The sequence below is a fragment of the Myotis daubentonii genome, chromosome 11 (genome assembly GCF_963259705.1).
Source record: "Myotis daubentonii chromosome 11, mMyoDau2.1, whole genome shotgun sequence".
Classification (NCBI taxonomy): Eukaryota; Metazoa; Chordata; class Mammalia; order Chiroptera; family Vespertilionidae; genus Myotis; species Myotis daubentonii.
Window position 1 is genome coordinate 31,854,371 of NC_081850.1, and position 20,175 is coordinate 31,874,545.

Consider the following 20,175-nt stretch of genomic DNA (forward strand, 5'->3'; position numbering starts at 1 on the left):
AAAAGCATATCGAGACTCAGAGGAGGCGCAGTGCAGAAAATACCAAGGTGCGGAGGTGAATGCGGAGCGGGCTGGCGGCTGAGAGCGCGGTTGTCTGTTTCAATCCGGAGGGAGTCTCAGGCTCTGAGCTCCAGTTTCGGGCGAGTCTCTGGGGACCCAGGCTCAAACGGGAGAAGTGGGACTGTCTGGCATCAGTGGGAACTCGAGGGCAGCTTTCTCTCCAAGGTACTTGCAGCGGTTGCTGGGACTCTGAGAGGCAGAGCCTCTAGGGACGGGACTGAGAGCAGCCAAAACTACTCGCTCCACCCGCCCTGTGGATTCCCTGGGACCCACCCAGCCCAAGCCTTGCACAGAGGCATTTGCGGGATAGCCTTAGGCAAAGGCTAGATTAGCACCTCCCTAGAGGACAGAAGTTCTCCCACTACAGACACAGCTGATTCTCACAGCCAGTTGGCCTGGAGGTCAAATCCCCCCCAGTATTACCTTCAACAATCAAGGCCTAACTACAACAAGACTGCGCACAAAGACCACAAGGGGGTGCACCAAGAAAGCATAAACACTGCAGAGACAACGAAAAAGGACACAACGGACAGAAATGGAGGATATAAAGTTCAAAACCAAACTTTTTTTTAATATATTTTTATTGATTTTTTACAGAGAGGAAGGGAGAGAGATAGTCAGAAACATCGATGAGAGAGAAACATCGACCAGCTGCCTTCTGCACACCTCCCACTGGGAATGTGCCCGCAACCAAGGTACATGCCCTTGACCAGAATCGAACCTAGGACCCTTCAGTCCGCAGGCCGACGCTCTATCCACTGAGCCAAACCGGTCTTGGCCAAAACCACACTTTTAAGGTCTCTCAAGAACTGTCTAGAAGCCGCCGATAAACTTAGTAAGGCCCTCAAAAAGACTGGTGAGACCGCCGATAAATATAGTGAGATCCTCGAGAAATCTAATGAGACCCTCGATGTTGTGCTAAAGAACCAACTAGAAATTAAGCATACACTGACTGAAATAAAGAATATTATACAGACTCCCAACAGCAGACCAGAGGAGCACAAGAATCAAGGCAAAGATTTGAAATGCGAAGAAACAAAAAACACCCAACCGGAAAAGCAAAATGAAAAAGGAATCCGAAAATACGAAGATAGTGTAAGGAGCCTCTGGGACAGCTTCAAGCGTACCAACATCAGAATTATAGGGGTGCCAGAAGATGAGAGAGGGCAAGATATTGAAAACCTATTTGAAGAAATAATGACAGAAAACTTCCCCTACCCGGTGAAAGAAATAGACTTATAAGTCCAGGAAGCGCAGAGAACCCCAAACAAAAGGAATCCAAAGAGGACCACACCAAGACACATCATAATTAAAATGCCAAGAGCAAAAGACAAAGAGAGAATCTTAAAAGCAGCAAGAGAAAGACAGTCAATTACCTACAAGGGAGTACCCATATGACTGTCATCTGATTTCTCAACAGAAACTTTGCAAGCCAGAAGGGAGTGGCAAGAAATACTCAAAATGATGAATGCCAAGAACCTACAACCATGATTACTTTATCCAGCAAAGCTATCGTTCAGAATTGAAGGTCAGATAAAGAGCTTCACAGATAAGGAAAAGCTAAAAGGAGTTCATCACCACCAAACCAGTATTATATGAAAGGTATCCTTTAAGAAGAGGAAGAAGAAGAAAAAGGTAAAGATACAAATTATGAACAACAAATACTCATCAACAAGTGAATCTAAGAATGAGTGAATAAATAATCTGATGAACAGAATGAACTGGTGATTATAATAGAATCAGGGTCATAGAAAGGGAATGGACTGACTATTCTTGGGGGGAAAGGGCTGTGGGAGATGCAGGAAGAGACTGGACAAAATTCGTGCACCTATGTATGAGGACAGTGGGTGGGGAGTGAGGGCGGTGGGTGGGGTGGGAACTGGGAGGAGGGGAGTTATGGGGGGGAAAAGAGGAACAAATGTAATAATCTGAACAATAAAGATTTAATTTTTTTTAAAAAAAGACTTATATGCAAAAAACTAGGGGACACTGAAAAAAGAGATAGAGGAAGACATAAATAGATGGAAGAACATACCGTGTTCATGGATTGGTAGAATCAACATCATCAAAATGTCCATACTACCCAAAGCAATCTATAGATTCAATACAATCCCCATTAAATTACCAATGGCATATTTCACAGAGCTAGAACGAACGTTCCAAAAAATTCATCTGGAATAAAAAAAGACCTCGAATAGCTGCAGCAATCCTGAGAAAGAACAAAGTAGGTGAGATCTCAATACCAGATATCAAGCTGTACTACAAAGCCACTGTTCTTAAAACAGCTTGGTACTGGCACAAGAACAGACATGTAGATCAATGGAATAGAATAGAGAACCCAGAAATCAACCCAAACCACTTTGCCCAATTAATATTCAAAAAAGGAGGCAAGAACATAGAATGAAGTCAAGACAGTCTCTTCAATAAATGGTGTTGGGAAAATTGGACAGATACATACAAAATGATGAAGCTAGACCACCAACTCACACCATACACAAAAATAAACTCAAAATGGATAAAAGACTTAAACATAAGACGGGAAACTATAAAAATACTACAGGAATCCACAGGCAGCAAAATCGTAAACATATGACAAAGGAATTTATTCTCTGATACTGCTCCTAGGGCAAAGGAAACTAAAGAGAAAATAAACAAATGGGACTGCATCAAAATAAAAAGCTTTTTTAATATATATTTTATTGATTTTTTACAGAGAGGAAGGGAGAGGGATAAAGAGCTAGAAACATCGATGAGAGAGAAACATCGATCAGCTGCCTCCTGCACACCCATTACTGGTGATGTGCCCACATCCAAGGAACATGCCCTTGACTGGAATCAAACCTGGGGCCCTTCAGTCCACAGGCCAACGCTCTATCCACTGAGCCAAACCAGTCAGGGCAAAATAAAAAGCTTTTGCACAGCAAAGGAAACTATCAACAAAACAACAAGAAGGCCCACTGCATGGGAGAACATATTTGCCAATGATATCACCGATAAGGATTTAATCTCCAACATTTATAAGGAACTCATGAAACTTAACAATAGGAAGATAAACAATCCAATCAAAAAATGGGCAAGGGACCTAGATAGACACTTTTCGAAAGAGGACATACAGAAGGCCGAAAGACATATGAAAACATGCTCAAAGTCACTAATCATCAGAGATGCAAATCAAAACGACAATGCAGTATCATCTCACACCTATCAGAATGGCTATCATCAACAAATCAACAAACAACAAGTGTAGGAGAGGATGTGGAGAAAAAGAAACCCTTCTACACTGCTGGTGGGAATGCAGACTGGTGCAGCCACTGTGGAGAACAGTATGGAGTTTCCTCAAAAAACTAAAAATGGAACTCCCATTTAACCCGGTGATCCCACTTCTAGGAATGTATCCCAAGAAACCAGAAACACCAATCAGAAAGGATATATGCACCCCTATGTTTATAGCAGCACAATTCACCATAGCCAAGATTTGGAAACAGCCTAAGCGCCCATCAGCAGATGAGTGGATTAGAAAACTGTGGTACATCTACACAATGGAATACTATGCTGCGGTAAAAAAGAAGGAACTCTTGCCTTTTGCAACAGCATGGATGAAACTGGAGAGCATTATGCTAAGTGAAATAAGCCAGTCAGAGAAAGATAAATACCACATGATCTCACTCATTTGTGGATTATAGAGAACAACATAGACTGATAAACAGGGACAGATCCAAAGACAGAGAAACAGCGATCAGACTATCACTCCCCAGAGGGAAAGTAGGGGAGGCAGGGGGTAAGGGGAAGAGATCAACCAAAGGACATGTATGCATGCATATAAGCCAAACCAATGTACATGGACAACAGGGGGATGAGAACATGAGTGCGGGGGGGGGGGGGGTAACGGGGGGGATAAGGACACATTTTGTAATACCTTAACTAATAAAGAATTAAAAAAAAAAGAAAGAAAGAAAAACAGTTAGTTACCTACAAGGGAATACCCATACAACCGTCAGCTGATTTCTCAACAGAAACCATGCAGACCAGAAGGGAGTGGCAAGAAATATTCAAAGTGATGAATAGCAAGAACCTACAACCAAGATTACTCTATCCAGCAAAGCTATCATTCAGAATTGGAGGTCAGATAAAGAGCTTCACAGATAAGGAAAAGCTAAAGGAGTTCATCACCACCAAACCAGGATTATATGAAATGCTGAAGGGTATTCTTTAAGAAGAGGAAGAAGAAAAAGGTAAAGATAAAAATTATGAACCACAAAGGGACAACAAATACATATCTACCAACAAGTGAATCTAAAAATTAAGTCAATAAAAAAATCTGATGAACAGAATAAACTGGTGAATATAACAGAAGCAGGGGAATAGAAAGGGAGTGGACTGACAATTCTCAGGGGGTAGGAGGTGTGAAGGGTGGGAGAAGAGATTGGACAAAAATCTTACACCTATGGATGAGGACAGTGGTGGGGGGTAAGGGCATGGGGTGGGGTGGGAACAAGGTGGAGGGAAGCTATGGGGGGAAAAAAGAGGAACATCTGTAATAATCTGAACAATAAAGATTTATTTTTTAAAAAATTACCATCTTATCTGTTTTTAAGTGTACCACTCAGTGATATTAAGTACTTCATATTGTGTGCAACTATCACCATCATTCATATCCAGAACTCTATTTATCTTGCAAAACAGTAATCCTATACCCCCTAAATACCTTTTTTACTTTAAAGTTTATTTTGTTTATTTAGGGGGGATTAGGTTTATTTTTAAAGTTAGGTTTAGGTTTAAAATTAGGAATAAAAATCAAAATAATAGGAGAACCAAGATGGCGGCATAGGTTAACGCCGGAGTTTGCTGCTTTGAACAACTACTTCAAAAGTGAAACTAAAAGACGGAACGGACATCACCCAGAACCACAGGAACGCTGGCTGAGTGGAAGTCCTACAACTAGGAGGAAGGAGAAACGCATACGGACACTCAGAGGAGGCGCAGTGCTGAAGTCAAATTCTGAGGTGCGGAGTGCGCGGAGTGGGCTGGCGGCGGAGGGCACGGTGGTTGGCGTTTTCAATCGGGAGGGAGTCGCAGACTCTGAGCTCCAGATACAGGCGAGTCTCTAGGGACCCAGACTCAAACGGGAGAAGCGGGACTGTCTGGCTTCGGTCAGAGCGAGTGCAGCTTTCTCTCCGAGCTTTGCAGCGGGTGCTGGGACTCAGAGAGGCAGAGCCCCTGGGGACAGGACTGAGAGCCGCCATCACTGCTCTCTCCGGCCCACCCTGTTGATCCTGTGTGACACGCCCTGCCCAAGCCCTGCACACAGGCATTTGCGGATAGCCTCAGGCAAAGGCTAGATTAGCACCTCCCTAGAGGACAGAAGTTCTCTCACTGCTGACACAGCTGATTCTCATAGCCACTTGGCCTGGAGGTCAAACCCTCCCTGGAATTAGCTACAACAATCAAGATTTATCTATAAGACTGCGAACAAAGACCACTAGGGGGTGCACCAAGGAAGCATAACAAAATGCGGAGACAAAGAAACAGGACAAAATTGTCAATGGAAGAAATAGAGTTCAGAACCACACTTTTAAGGTCTCTCAAGAACTGTTTAGAAGCTGCCGATAAACTTAATGAGATCTACACGAAAACTAATAAGACCCTCGATGTTATATTGGGGAACCAACTAGAAATTAAGCATACACGGACTGAAATAACGAATATTATACAGACTCCCAACAGCAGACCAGAGGAGCGCAAGAATCAAGTCAATGATTTGAAATGCGAGGAAGCAAAAAACACCCAACCGGAAAAGCAAAATGAAAAAAGAATCCAAAAATGCAAGGATAGTGTAAGGAGCCTCTGGGACAGCTTCAAGCGTACCAACATCAGAATTATAGGGGTGCCAGAAGATGAGAGAGAGCAAGATATTGAAAACCTATTTAAAGAAATAATGACAGAAAACTTCCCCCACCTGGTGAAAGAAATGGACTTACAGGTCCAAGAAGCGCGGAGAACCCCAAACAAAAGGAATCCAAAGAGGACCACACCAAGACACATCATAATTAAAATGCCAAGAGCAAAAGATAAAGAGAGAATCTTAAAAACAGCAAGAGAAAGAAACTCAGTTACCTACAAGGGAATACCCATACGACTGTCAGCTGATTTCTCAACAGAAACTTTGCAGGCCAGAAGGGAGTGGCAAGAAATATTCAAAGTGATGAATGCCAAGAACCTACAACCAAGATTACTTTATCCAGCAAAGCTATCATTCAGAATTGAAGGTCAGATAAAGAGCTTCACAGATAAGGAAAAGCTAAAGGAATTCATCACCACCAAACCAGGATTATATGAAATGCTGAAAGGTATCCTTTAAGAAGAGGAAGAGGAAGAAAAAGGTAAAGATACAAATTATGAACAACAAATATGCATCTATCAACAAGTGAATCTAAGAATCAAGTGAATAAATAATCTGATGAACAGAATGAACTGGTGATTATAATAGAATCAGGGACATAGAAAGGGAATGGACTGACTATTCTTGCGGGGGAAAGGGGTGTGGGAGATGCAGGAAGAGACTGGACAAAAATCGTGCACCTATGGATGAGGACAGTGGGTGGGGAGTGAGGGCGGAGGGTGGGGCAGGAACTGGGAGGAGGGGAGTTATGGGGGGGAAAAAAGAGGAACAAATGTAATAATCTGAACAATAAAGATTTAATTAAAAAAATCAAAATAATATACACTAATCCGAAGAAAAAAATATTTGAAAAAATAAAAATTAAAAAAAAAAATAACATTAGGATTAAGGTTAGGTGTAGGTTTAGGTTTAGTGTAAGGGTGTTACCATTAGGCTTAAGGATAAAGTTAGGACTAGAGTTGGAAAGTGAGTGTTAGGGTTAGGATTAGAGTTAAGTTAAAAGCTAAAATTGGTTATGATTGGGGTTACTGTTAAAAGTTAGGTCAAAGTTTGGGACAGGGTTAGAGTTAGATATAGAGTGATAGGTAAGGTTAGGGTTTGGGTTAGGGATAGGCATAGATTCAGTTACTGTTATTGCTAGGGTTAAGGTTAGTTAACTTTAAAGTTTGAAAGCTAAAGTTAGGTTTATGATTAGTGTTAGGTTTAGTATTAGGATTAGGTTTAAATAAAAAAAAAATAAAAAAGAACAGATTTATTCAGACTCCTGTTTGAAAATAAATATATCTAGCCCCGGTTGGTTTGGCTCAGTGGATAGAGCGCTGGCCTGCGAATTGAAGGGTCCCAGGTTCGATTCCAATCAAGGGCATGTACCTTGGTTGCGGGCACATCCCCATGGTGAGTGTGCAGCAGGCAGCTGATCAATGTTTCTCTCTCATTGATGTTCCTAACTCTCTATTCCTCTCTCTTCCTCTCTGAAGAAAATCAATAAAATATATTTTTAAAAAGAAAGAAAATAAATATATCTAAAAGTGGCTCAGTCCACGTACTAAAAATATTGTGGGTTTGATCTCCAATTGGGCTGCATACAGGAGGCAACTGATCGCTGTTTTTCATTCTCTCTCTCTCTCTCTCTCTCTCTCTCTCTCTCTCTCATCTCTCTCTCTCTCTTCTTTTCCCTCTCTCTAAAATCAATTTAAAAAAATATCCTTAAGTGAGGATTTTTTTAATTATAGTAATTTTTCTTTTCAAAAGTTATAGGAGCAAGAAATACAATAAATTTACCAAAATCTAACTATTGTAAATATTAAGTGCATGTATTAATTTACTTTTAAGTGTTCAGAGAGAACTTTAAAAATTCATAAATTCAGGCCTATAGCAAAAATCTTATTTTGAGACTGTAATTTTATTTTATTTTTCTTTCAATCTTATTTTGCATTGGTTTCAGGTGAAGAGCTTAGTGGTGAGACAATCATATACTTTACATCGTGGTCCTTGATTATTTCCAGCACCCCAACTGGCACCATAGTTATCATAATATTATTGACTATATATCCTATGCCTTATTAACTTACCCATGACTATTTTGTAACTACCAATTTGTGCTTCTATGGATTGTAATTTAAAACCTTAACACATCAGATGTTCTTATACAGGAAATGGAAGCACAACTCACAGAGGGTTGTAAAATACTGTAATGGTAAACCTTTACATTTAATTAATCTAAATCAGCGGTTCTCAACCTTGGCTGCACATTAGAATCACCTGGGAATCTTTTTAAAATCCTGATTTCTGGGCCTCGTCCTCTGGAAAGGGGTGGGGCCACAACATTAGTAACAAAGAAACAGAATTTCCGGAGGATGAGGCCCAGAAATCAGGATTTTAAAAAGATTCCCAGGTGATTCTAATGTGCAGCCAAGGTTGAGAACCACTGATCTAAATGAAGTAAACCCATTCCTCCTAATGTTTACCTTCCTGATTATATCAAACTTAAAAAATATATTTTATATCACGATTTTCCCAACCCCAGCCTATGCCCAACACCCCATTTAAAATTTTTCTTTTTTTTATATTTTTTATTGATTTCAGAGAGAGAGAGGGAGAGATAGAAACATCAATGATGAGAATCATTGATTGGCTGCCTCCTGCATGCCCCGGAGATCAAGCCCGCAACCCAGGCATGTGCCCTTGACTGGAATCGAGTCTGGGACCCTTTAGTCCACAGGCACTCTATCCACTGAGCCAAACCAGCTAGAGCCCCATTTGAAATTTTTCAACCAAAATCTATATTTGCACTACTGATCTTTTTATTTAATACTAGTAGCCCTGCACACGAATCTGTGCACCAGTAGCTCTCTGCAGGGCCTGGCTGCTCCGTTCCCACTACCCAGAGGCTCTCCACAGTCCAGAGGCCCATCTGCGGCCAGGAGTAGAATGCTTGCCTTGTCACCGGGGAGATGACGCAAGCGTTCCCCCCTGCCCCCTGCCACTCTGTGCCCACTGCCCAGAGGCCCTCCGCGGCCGGGGTGGAACGCTTGCCTTGTCGCCATGGCGACAAGGCAAGCTTTCCACCAGACCACACACACTGCCCGCTCTCAGCGGTAGCCCCCCACCCCGGGACTGGGGGGACTCCGGCGTGGCTGAGAGGACTGGGCGCCGCCATCTTGTGGCTATGGGCACCGCCATCTTTATGATGGAGTGATGGTTAATTTGCATATTGCCCTTTTATTACATAGGACTAGAGGCCCGTTGCAGGAAGATTCCTGCAAGAATAGGGCTTCCTGAGGCTGGATCAAAGCAGAGAAGGGAGCAAAACCCGCTGAGGCAGGCTTCGCTCCTGCTCCGAGCCGCCATGGCTGGGTTTCCCCTCCCGCCTCCCACCTCCGCAGCCTTGGCCCTGTTCCTGTCTCCGCTGCCTCTACTTTGCTCCCTTCTGTAGTGCTTCACTTCCACATTGTCTTCAGTCTTCGCTCCCAGCCTGTATATGCAAATTAGCCTCCATCTTGAATGGGTTAATTTGCATATAGCCGCTCTGATTGGCTGGTTGGTGTGGCTTAAGGCATAGCGAAAGTATGGTCTATTTGCATGTTTGTCTTGTATTAGTGTAGACTAGAGGCTTGGTGCATGAAATTCGTGCACTCGGGGGGGGGTGGGGGGAGGGATTCCTCAGCCCAGCCTGCACCCTTTCGCAGTCTGGGAGTCCTCAGGAGAAGTCCACCTGCTGGCTTAGGCCTGCTCCCCACAGGGATCGTGCCTAAGCTGGCAGTCGAACATCCCTCTCACAGTCCAGGACCCCTCACTCCTTACCGCTCGGCTCACTGAAACTCCCACCATCGCCGCCTGGCTCGCCAGCTGTGAGCGGCGCTCCCCCTGTGGAACTGCACTGACCACTAGGGGGCACCTCCTGCTTTGGGCATCTGCCCCCTGGTGGTCAGTGTGCATCAAAGTAACTGGTCATTCTGCCACTTGGTCTATTTGCATATTAGCTTTTTATTATAGAGGATGTTTTTATTGAGGAAGAGAACCAAGATGGCAGCATAGGTAAACACCTGTACTTGCTGCCTCCCACAACCACATCAAAATTACAATTAAATACAGAACAACTATCATCCAGAACCGCCAGAAAGCTGGCTGATGGAAGTCCTACAACTAGAGAAGTAAAGAAGAAAGCACACTGAGACTGGTAGGAGATGCAGAGGCGTGGAACGGGCTGGTCGGGCACCCGGGTGAGTTACTTTTTTAATCAGGAGGGAGATCGCCTCTGCGGAGGCTGCCTGGAGGAGCAAGGTCCCAGCCCCACACCAGACCCCCAGCCCAGGGTTCCAGAGCTGAGGAAAGAAGTCCCTATGGGCACTAAGAACAATGTACTGTAAAAACCAGTGTGGATTGGGGCTGAGTGACACACAGGCTACTGGAGACCCAGCTGCTCCTCTTAAAATGCTGGCACCATGAACTGAATTTACAACCTCCCAGTACCTCTGAGCTCCAGTGCCAGGCGAGGCTCTGAGGGATCCAGACACATACGGGGAGAAACTGGACTGTCTGGCATCAGGGCAGGAACTTGGGGGGAGGGGGCAGCTTTCTTCCAGATGGAGGTGCTCGCAGTGGTCATTGTTCCCATGCTGGGACCTCCCCGGTGCAGGGATGACTGGCAGCCATATCTGTTTGCTCCGCCCTGGTGATTCTCTAAGACCCCACCCCACCCAACTTACACCACCACCCAAGCTTTTGCATATTAATGGTCTGTCCTTTCTCAGGCTAAAAAAGTGTCAAACAAGCTGCAGCTGGGTCAGGGATCCCCAAACCTATCAATAAAAGGCCCAAGGCCCTGCATCAGCACCAGCCACCTTGCTTCACAGTTGGGCCTCATCTGGACACTTCCAAACCCCAAACAAAGAGGAGGAATCTGCAGATCTCTCTGTAGCTCTTGCTGGTGACCCCAGGCAGTGGCTGACTTTGCACCTCCCTGGAGACCCAAGAGCCAGTGTACCCAGTGGTCAGTGTGAGATCATACCAGATTACAACTCTTCACATCCATCAGCAACGCACTCAATGGGCAGACTCAGTGAGCACCAAAGCCCCACTGAAGCAAGTCCTGCTCCGTAAGGTTGTCTCCTGCACAGCAGCTCTCCCACTGTAGTCGCAGCTGGTCCTCACAGCCAATTGGTCTGGAGGTCAATTCCTCCCAGTGACACCAACAGCAATCAAGGCTCAACTTCAACAAAACTATGCACACAGCCCACAAAGGGGTGCACCAAGAGTGTCCACCTCAGGTGATTGGGGAGGCTAAGCCACTGGGCCCTATAGGACACCTACTACACAAGGCCACAAGACTTACCAGCTACCCAATACATAGAAACAAACACAGGAAAATAGCCAAAATGCAGAGACAAAGAAGCATGTCAAAAATGTAAGAAATGGAAGAAAGCAAACTACCAGATATAGAATTCAAAACCAGAATTATAAGGTAACCCAAGAATCTTCTAGAAACCTCCAAGGAACTTAGTGAGACTTTCAAGGATCTCAGTGAGAATGCCAAAAAAATGGAAAAGGACCAGTCAGAAATTAAGCATACACTGACTGAAATAAAGAATAATATACAGGGATTCAATAGTAGACTAGAGGATCCTGAAAATAAAATCAATTATTTGAAATACAAGGAAGCAAAAAACACCCAACCAGAAGAGCAAAAAGAAAAAGAACCCAAAAATATGAAGATAGCATAAGAAGCCTCTGGGACAACTTCAAGCGTACCAACATCCGAATTATGGGAGTGCCAGAAAAAGAGAGAGAGCAAGATGTTGAAAACCTATTTGAAGAAATAATGACAGAAAACTTCCCCTACCTGGTGAAAGAAATAGACTTACAAGTCCAGGAAGCACAGAGAATCCCAAACAAGAGGAATCCAAAGAGGTCCACACCAAGACATCATAATTAAAATACCAAGAACAAAAGACAAAGAGAGAATCTTAAAAGCAGCAAGAGAAAAACAGTTAGCCCTCACTGGTTTGGCTCAGTGGATAGAGTGTCAGCCTGCAGACTGAAGGGTCCCAAGTTTGATTCCGGTCAAGGGCACATGCCTGGGTTGCGGGCTTGATCCCCTGTGGAGGGCATGCAGGAGGCAAAGGATCAATGATTCTCTCTCATCATTAATGTTCTCTCTCTCTCTCTCTCTCTCTCTCTCTCTCTCTCTCTCTCTCTCTCTCTCTCCCACCCCTCCCTCTCTGAAATCAATAAAAATATATTTAAAAAAGGGAGAAACAGTTAGTTTCTACAAGGGAGCGTCCATCCAACTATCAGCTGATTGTCAACAGAAACTATTCAGGCCAGAAGGGAGTGGCAAGAAATATTCAAAGTGATGAATAGCAAGAAACTACAACCAAGATTTCTCTACCCAGCCAAACTATCATTTAGAATTGAAGGTCAGATAAAGAGCTTCACAGACAAGAAAAAGCTAAAGGAGTTCACCACCAAACCAGTATTATATGAAATGCTGAAGGGTATTCTTTAAGAGGAAGAAAAAGAAAAAGGTAAAGATAAAAAATATGAATGACAAATTGGTTGGTTGCTCCCGGCATGCCCCCTACTGGGGATGGAGCCACAACCCAGGTATGTGGCCTGTCCAGGAATTGATCCAGCATCCTCTTGGTACATGGGTTGACACCCAACCACTGACCTAAACTGGCTGGGCTGTACTACTTATCTTCAAATAAGTTGCTATTACTACCATCTGCCTAAGAGCAGGAAGAAGAGTAGTGTTCTTACAATCTTTCTTCACCTTGAGGGCATCGCTATCTGTACTTCTTAGGCTATTCCTGAAACTACATAAGGTGCATAACCTATGGCTCAGGAGAGTCTATGTCCAGATTACTGTATGAAAGAAGTTCACCCATTGTTTTTTAATATACTTTTATTGATTTCAAAGGGGAGGGGGGTAAGATAGAAACAGCAATGATGGCCCTAACTTGTTTGGCTCAATGGACAGAGCATCAGCTACGGATTGAAGGGTCCCAGGTTCAGTTCCAGTCAAGGGCACATGCCCGGGTTATGGGCTCGATCCCCAATAGGGGCTTGCAGGAGGCAGCCGATCAATGATTCTCAATAAAATCCCTTCCTCTCTCTGAAATCAATAAAAATATATTTTAAAAAATGAAAAAGAAAGAAACAGCAATAATGAGAATCACTGATTGGCTGCCTCCTGTACATCCCCTATTGGAGATCAAACCCATAACTGGGCATGTGCCCTGACCTAGAATCGAACCATGACCTCCTGGTTCATAGGTCCACACTAAACCACTGAACCACACTGCCGGGCCACCCATCCTATATAATAAACAGGTAATATGCAAATTGACCCTCACAAGAAGGCTGCCTACAACCAGGCCTGCAGGGGGGTTGGTGAGGGCAGGCCAGCAGTAAGAGGCAACCAGGCTGACGTGGGCCGGGGTGGGGGGGGACAGTTAGGGGACACCAGGCCGGCGGGGGGGGGGGGGATGCAGTTGGGGGCAATTAGGCCAGCAGGGGGGGCAGTGAGGGGCGACTAGTCCGGCAGGGGGGCAGTTGGGAGTGACCAGGCCAGCAGGGGGGACTGTAAGGGGTGACCAGGCCAGTGAGGGGGCAGTTAGGAGCAACCAGGCCAGCAGGGAGGGGGCAGTTGGGAGCAACCTGGCCAGCAGTGGGGGGCCATTAGGGGTGATCAGACTGGCATGCAGAGGCCGTGAGGGGTGATCAGGCGGGCGGGGGGGAGGAGGGGCGGGAGGGGGTAGTTACGGGTGACCAGGCAGGCAGGTGAGCGATTAGGAGCCAGCGGTCAGGATTGTGAGAGGGATGTCTGACTGCCGGTTTAGGCCCAATCCCCTGGATCAAGCCTAAACCGGCAGTTGGACATCCCCCAAGGGGTCCCAGATTGGAGAGGGTGCAGGCTGGGCTGAGGGGGACCCCCTCCCAATTGCATGAATTTCATGCATCAGGCCTCTAGTTTTAGATATAATAATGGTTCATCATACCCTTCCTCCACAAAAACAATACAAGCTTTACATTTAAGGAGGCTATCACTCTACACCAGTGGTTCTCAACCTGCTGGCCCTTTAAATACAGTTCCTCATGTTGTGACCCAACCATAAAATTATTTTCGTTGCTACTTCATAACTGTAATGTTGCTACTGTTATGAATCATAATGTAAATATCTGATATGCAGGATGGTCTTAGGCAACCCCTGTGAAAGGGTCGTTCGACCGCCAAAGGGGTGGCAACCCACAGGTTGAGAACCACTGCTCTACACTTTCCCAACTCAACCACCAACTTTGTTAGGGTGCCAAACCTCTCACTCTGGAAATAAAAGTTAAATCTAAAATATAAATCTCAGAGGAAGGAGAGGGACGGGAAGAGATTAACCAAAGAAGTTTTATGCACATATGCATAACCCATGGACACAGTCAATAGTGTGGTGAAGGCCTAGGGGAAGAAGGGAAGAATGGAAGGGGGCGTCAATGAGGGGAAAGGGGGACATCTGTAATACTTTCAACAATAAAGATAAATTAAAAAATAAAATACAAAAGATGCTGCTAAAATAAAAACTAAGACAGACTGTAATCTGAGACCAAAGTCACTTCTTGAGAAACTGAGGAACTACTCAACCATCATCCTCAAATCATAAATCAAGACCAATTCATTAATGGTGCATTAACAAAGACGCTCATGGGTGGCTCTGTTCCCCAGGGCTAGCCCTCAAAGCAAACTAGCAACATTAATAGCTTTGATTTTTGCAATCTAATTTGATTAGATGCAATTTTATACAGTTATTTGCTGCAAATTCCAGAAAAAAGAGGAAAAGTAGGTAAAATTGAATTTATGACTTGATAGAGATGGCAAAGATGACTAAAAACAAACAGTTTACTGTATTCCTAAATAAGTAAAAGGAAATTTTCATAAGCTGAATAAATGAGTATCTCCAACTTGCTCAATGAGTCTCACTTTTCAAAAAAGTCTGGACCCAGGTGTCTTTTGTTCAACATTCAGAAAGCTAATTGTAGTTCTCATTAACTTCATTCTGATCCACAGTGCCAAAGGCGGCACAGGTGCACTCCGTGCCTGACAGTCCCTCGTGAGGACAGTTGCTGCTTCCTCTTCTCATGTTACTAAACGTGCCTGCCACCCCACCACAGGACAATCACTAATCTCTATGGAACACAAGACTATGTATGTTTTCAAGAAACAAAAGGGGGAGAACAGGACAAAGGGCTGCACTCAGAGCGCAGAGAAGAGGACAGGCACCCTCAACTCCCCTTTACCCCAACAAAGCCCAAGTTCTTGCCAACTCACTGCGAGTTTATGGTAAATTGTGTCTGTCAAACAATTCTAAAATGGGAACATTCTCTTAAACTGAGAATGACTATTCTCCCCCAAATAATCTGGAAGTATTGAGGTTTCAAAAATGGGTTCTTTAAAAGAGCTAACCCAATAAAGTGGTTAAACTAAAGATCACTCATCTGAGAAATTCATCATAAACCTTTACTTTCTCTTTGTTTTATTTTCCTGCTTTTTAACATATTTTTATTTATTTCAGAGAGAAAGGGAGAAGGGAGAGAGAGATAGAAACATCAATAATGAGAGGGAATCATTGATCGGCTGCTCCTGCACACCCCCTACTGGGGATCGAGCCCACAACCTGGGCACGTGCCCTTGACCAGAATCAAACCCAGGACCCTTCAGTCCCCAGGCCGATGCTCTATCCACTGAGCCAAACCAGCTAGGGTTTATCTTCCTTTTTTTATCTCTCACCCACCACTAATAAATCTTCCCTCAACTTAATTTCCTCAAATTTTAAATCTGTCCTAGGAGGGCCTTGAACATTATAAAACAGAATTAGAGACTTCGGGGGATGGATGCCACAACAGCCATGAACTGTGTTATAAGCATCAGAATCCACGCACAGTAGGACTAGAACACTGATCCCTGCAGTTCTAAAGCTCTCTCTTCAGCTACTGTCTGTTCTCGATGCTCCTGGACCTTCCTGAAGAGATGGGGATTCCAAGGAGAACCCGAAACCCATTCACAGTCGAGAAGGCTCTGCCAGAGCTCAGGAATTAAGGTAGTGATGCTGACAAGTCCACAGAAACCCAGATTATGAACTTAACCTTTAGAAAAATAATGAAATAACTGCAATAAAATATGTTCTTCTGAGAAAAATGTTTAAATTGAAATAGACTTCCAGTATGGAAGAGACACAAAGTCCATCTCAAGTCGAAATCAAAGAACAGTCTCTCTCTTTCAAAGCTGTAACTTTGGGTCTATAGGTTCAAACCTGCAATGCAGTCCTCAGCGCCTCCATGACCACTCTTCTGACCCTGAGCAAATCACAATTACCCCTGAGAGTACTCTCTGCTGCAGCTCTGACTCCCCCAACAAAGTCATTCTTCCCATAAGAGCCATTGGGATCTTTTCAAACCAATATCACAAAATAACAAATCATCAAATAAACAGTCATCATGTCCTCCTCTCCTCTGCTCTAAGTCATCAATGCTTCCTGCTGTAGTTACTATGGCCAGTCAAGCCTAATACCATTTGGCCCCTTCCAGGGCTCTCACCTTTTTCCACTCTCTTCCTTTCCACACACCCTCTTCCTAATCATTCCATACATGAAGCTCAAGTCAACCCCTAGGCCTCTGGACTTCTATTCCTTCTGCCCCACATCATGAAATGTCGGTTTCTTTATAGCCTTTAGGTCTCTGCTCAAATGTTATTATCTCACCATCTTGAGATGCTACCACCAGAATATAAGCTCCATGAAGGTAGGAACTTGGTTGGTCTGCTCAGTCCCCCATCTCTTCCCACATATGGTATAGTGCCTGGTACCTAGTATGCAATCTCCATCCTTGGTGAACAAATAACTGAAAACAAAATAAAATAGGCAAATCTATAAGAGAAAGAAAGTAGATTAGTGCCTAGGGCTGGGTGCATAGCAGAGAATAGAGAGTGACTGCTAATTGGAATTATATATGGGAATGACTAATGATGTTCTATGAATATACAAAATACCATTGAATTACATACTTTAAATGAGTGAATTATATAGTGTGTCAATTATAACTCAATAGATCTGTTAAAAAAATTTTAGGAGTAGGATATTCTTTTTTTTAATATATTTTTATTGATTTCAGAGAGGAAAGGAGTGGGAGAGACAGAAACATCAACGATGAGAGGGAATCACTGATCGGCTGCCTCCTGCACACCCCCTACTGGGGATCGAGCCTACAACCCAGGCATATGCCCTTGACCAGAATCAAACCCACGACCCTTCAGACCACAGGTCGACACTCTATCCACTGAGCCAAGCTGGCTAGGGCATGTTAAATTTTTCTTTTATAAAAGGAAGACAGAGCCTAACCGATTTGGCTCAGTGGATAGAGTGTCGGCCTGTGGACTCAAGGGTCCCAGGTTCAATTCCGGTCAAGGGCATGTACCTTGGTTGCGGGCCACATCCCCAGTAGGGAGTGTGCAGGAGGCAGCTGATTGATGTCTCTCTCTCTCTCTCTCATCGATGTTTCAAACTCTCTATCCCTCTCCCTTCCTCTCTGTAAAAAAATCAATAAAATATATTTTAAAAAATAAAATAAAAATAAAAGAAAGACAGAAAGAAAAATATAGATTGAGAAAAGAGAAGGGAGAGAGGGAAGAATAGGAGGAGGGGGGAGGGGAGTTAATAACTGTCCTCTATGGGAAACTGATGAATAACACCTCTAAAACTCATATATCAATCTCCGTGATTTCCATGAACTGCTTTTGGTTTAAAATAAGCAACAACAAAAAAACCCAGAACACAATCTACTATAAAGAGTTAAAAAATATATTCTTTGAAAAAAATAAATGCTCCATAAGATTAACAAGAACAAAGATTTTACAAATATCTTCCTTTGGAAGAAACCATTTCCCACATCATGAAGACTAAGAGCATAACTGAAAGGCCAAGTGATCATTCTGGTTTAAAGGATCTGAGGAGAATCACCTTTGCAAGACCAGCTCGGTGGGCTCCCTTAGATTCCATGTATGCGAGGTATTTGTTGAACTCCCGGAACTCCTCCATGGAAGGTCTAAAGGTCATGATCTTACAGCTGGGATTCAGCCGACTCTCCAACTCAGCCACCTCCATGATGGCTGGGATGGCCTCTGCAGAGAAGAGGACACGGTCATCAGCAATGAATTATTACACGGTTAAGGTTGGTGACCATTTCTCCCAAATAGCACATAAGCTCCCAGCAGCATGTCTTTTAGTTACTTACCAATTCCTTCTACCATCCTATTGTTCTCTCATCTCTCTCTAGACTGCTGTGGGGGAAAGAAACAAAAAACTGCCTCTCATCCTTCCCTTACTTTTCCTACCCACCTCCCTTCACACTTATACAGGTACACATGCCCAAATGCATGAGCTGCAGGATGGAAGTCTCATCCCTATACAGGATACACATAATCATTTAGAAGTGTCAAGATCAGTCTCTTGCATAACTATCATGCCACTGTCCACCACCACAGCCTGCATTATATTTTATGCTCCAACAGAACTCATGGATTTGTGCTACTCTAAACAAGTATGGCCCTAACTGGTTTGGCTCAGTGGATAGAGTGTTGGCCTACGGACTCAAGGGTCCCAGGTTCGATTCCAGTCAAGGGCATGTACCTTGCTTGCAGGCACATCCCCAGTAGGGGGTGGGCAGGAGGCAGCTGATCAATGTTTCTCTCAACGATGTTTCTAACTCTCTATCCCTCTCCCTTCCTCTCTGTAAAAAATCAATAAAATATATATATTAAAAAAAAACAAGTATGGCTCTCTCTGCCTTTGCCCAAATTATTTCCTCGCATTGAAGCATCTTTTACCTGTTTCTTTACCTGGCAAACTCCTGCCCACTGTCAAGATTCCTGGAGCAGGCCTATGCAAACCATCTGTGTTTTTCGACCTCCCTCTCTGCATTCCTCTTATAGTGGTTACCTGTCCCAATGTCTGACACTTCCAACCATACAATGAACTCTAAGCTCCTTAAGGAAAAGGCAGGCTCTCCATCTCTTTAAACCCTGATATCCAGTCTGGGATCCAGCCTGGCCCATAATATCTGCTACAATACTATTTGCTCACTGAATGAAGGAAGAAATGCCAAAATGTTATTACTTATATAAAATCATACCAAATGCAGGAAAAGGAAAGCATTGGTCCCAAACACAGGAAAGTCACTTAGAAAACAGGTTCATTTGCTTGACTGGTAAAGAATAACAGAATATAAATATCTGAGCAGTGAGAAAGGGGAAGAAGCCTCCAGATTACCTTTGTAGAAACATTTGTTACAGGGAAGGCAGCCCTACTTCTCCCGTGGCCCAAAAATTGGAGTGGCCTGCATATGTCCCTAGGCAGAGGAAGGAGCCACTGAAGAAGAAATTGCAAATCCAGCCAATCATTCAATAAGTGATTACTGAATGCCAAACTGCTGGGTAGGCCCTCAGGAAAGAATGAGATGACACCCTAAAATAATGGGGTGAAACAGACAATAAATATGGACTCTGAAGGAGAAACCAGGCTAAGGGGAGAGAGCACCAAGAGGAGGGGGCCTGTTTTATACAGGGAAGGCATTTGAGAGGCCTAAAGGAAGAAATAAAGCATGAGGATATCTAGATTAAAAGCAGTATAGGCTAAGGCTACAGCAAGGACCCTCTTGGGCTCTTCGGGGAATAGTAAGGAAGTGAGTGTAGCTGGAGCTAGAACAAGCTATAGCAAAGGAGAGAATGGTAAGAGAGGAGATGAGGTAAAGTAAAGGAGATGAGGATGGGAGAGGAGATGGGGGAGAAAAAGAGTTCAGTCTTTACTCTGAGAGTAATCTTGACGTCTTTCCCTTTCTTATACATTCCCACTCTTGATACTCTAATATGTGTTTCTATTCAATAGATGACACTGCTTTCTAAGGAAACTGTTCTGGAATATTTTAAGCAGAGAAATGAGCAGGGTAATCACTCTAACTGTTGTAGCAAACAAAGACAAGTTTGGAAGCACAGAGGAAATTTACACCAATCCCAGCAAGATAAAATGGTGACATGGGCTGTAACCAGTTTGGCTCGGTGGATGGAGCGTCAGCCTGCGGAACGAAGGGTCCCAGGTTTGATTCCAGTCAAGGGCATGTACCTTGGTTGCGGGCACATCCCTAGTAGGATGTGTGCAGGAGGCAGCTGATCGATGTTT

The 20,175-nt window shown here is 43.8% G+C and overlaps 1 protein-coding gene across 11 annotated transcripts in view; it reads right to left on the minus strand.

Annotated features, from left to right (window-relative positions):
* Window positions 1-20,175, minus strand: part of KDM4C (lysine demethylase 4C) — a 337,267-nt gene that overhangs the window by 302,916 nt on the left and 14,176 nt on the right. For 10 of the 11 annotated variants that reach the window (XR_009447593.1, XM_059656697.1, XM_059656696.1 and 7 more), the window contains exon 2: window positions 17,962-18,122. Coding sequence is in view for 9 of the 11 variants with exons in the window: in XM_059656697.1 (XP_059512680.1) it covers window positions 17,962-18,105 (144 nt within the window). In the remaining 2 variants the exon portion in view is untranslated. Of the gene's footprint in view, window positions 1-17,961; window positions 18,123-20,175 lie in introns of those variants that run through there. The other variant, XM_059656699.1, reaches the window with a different exon arrangement.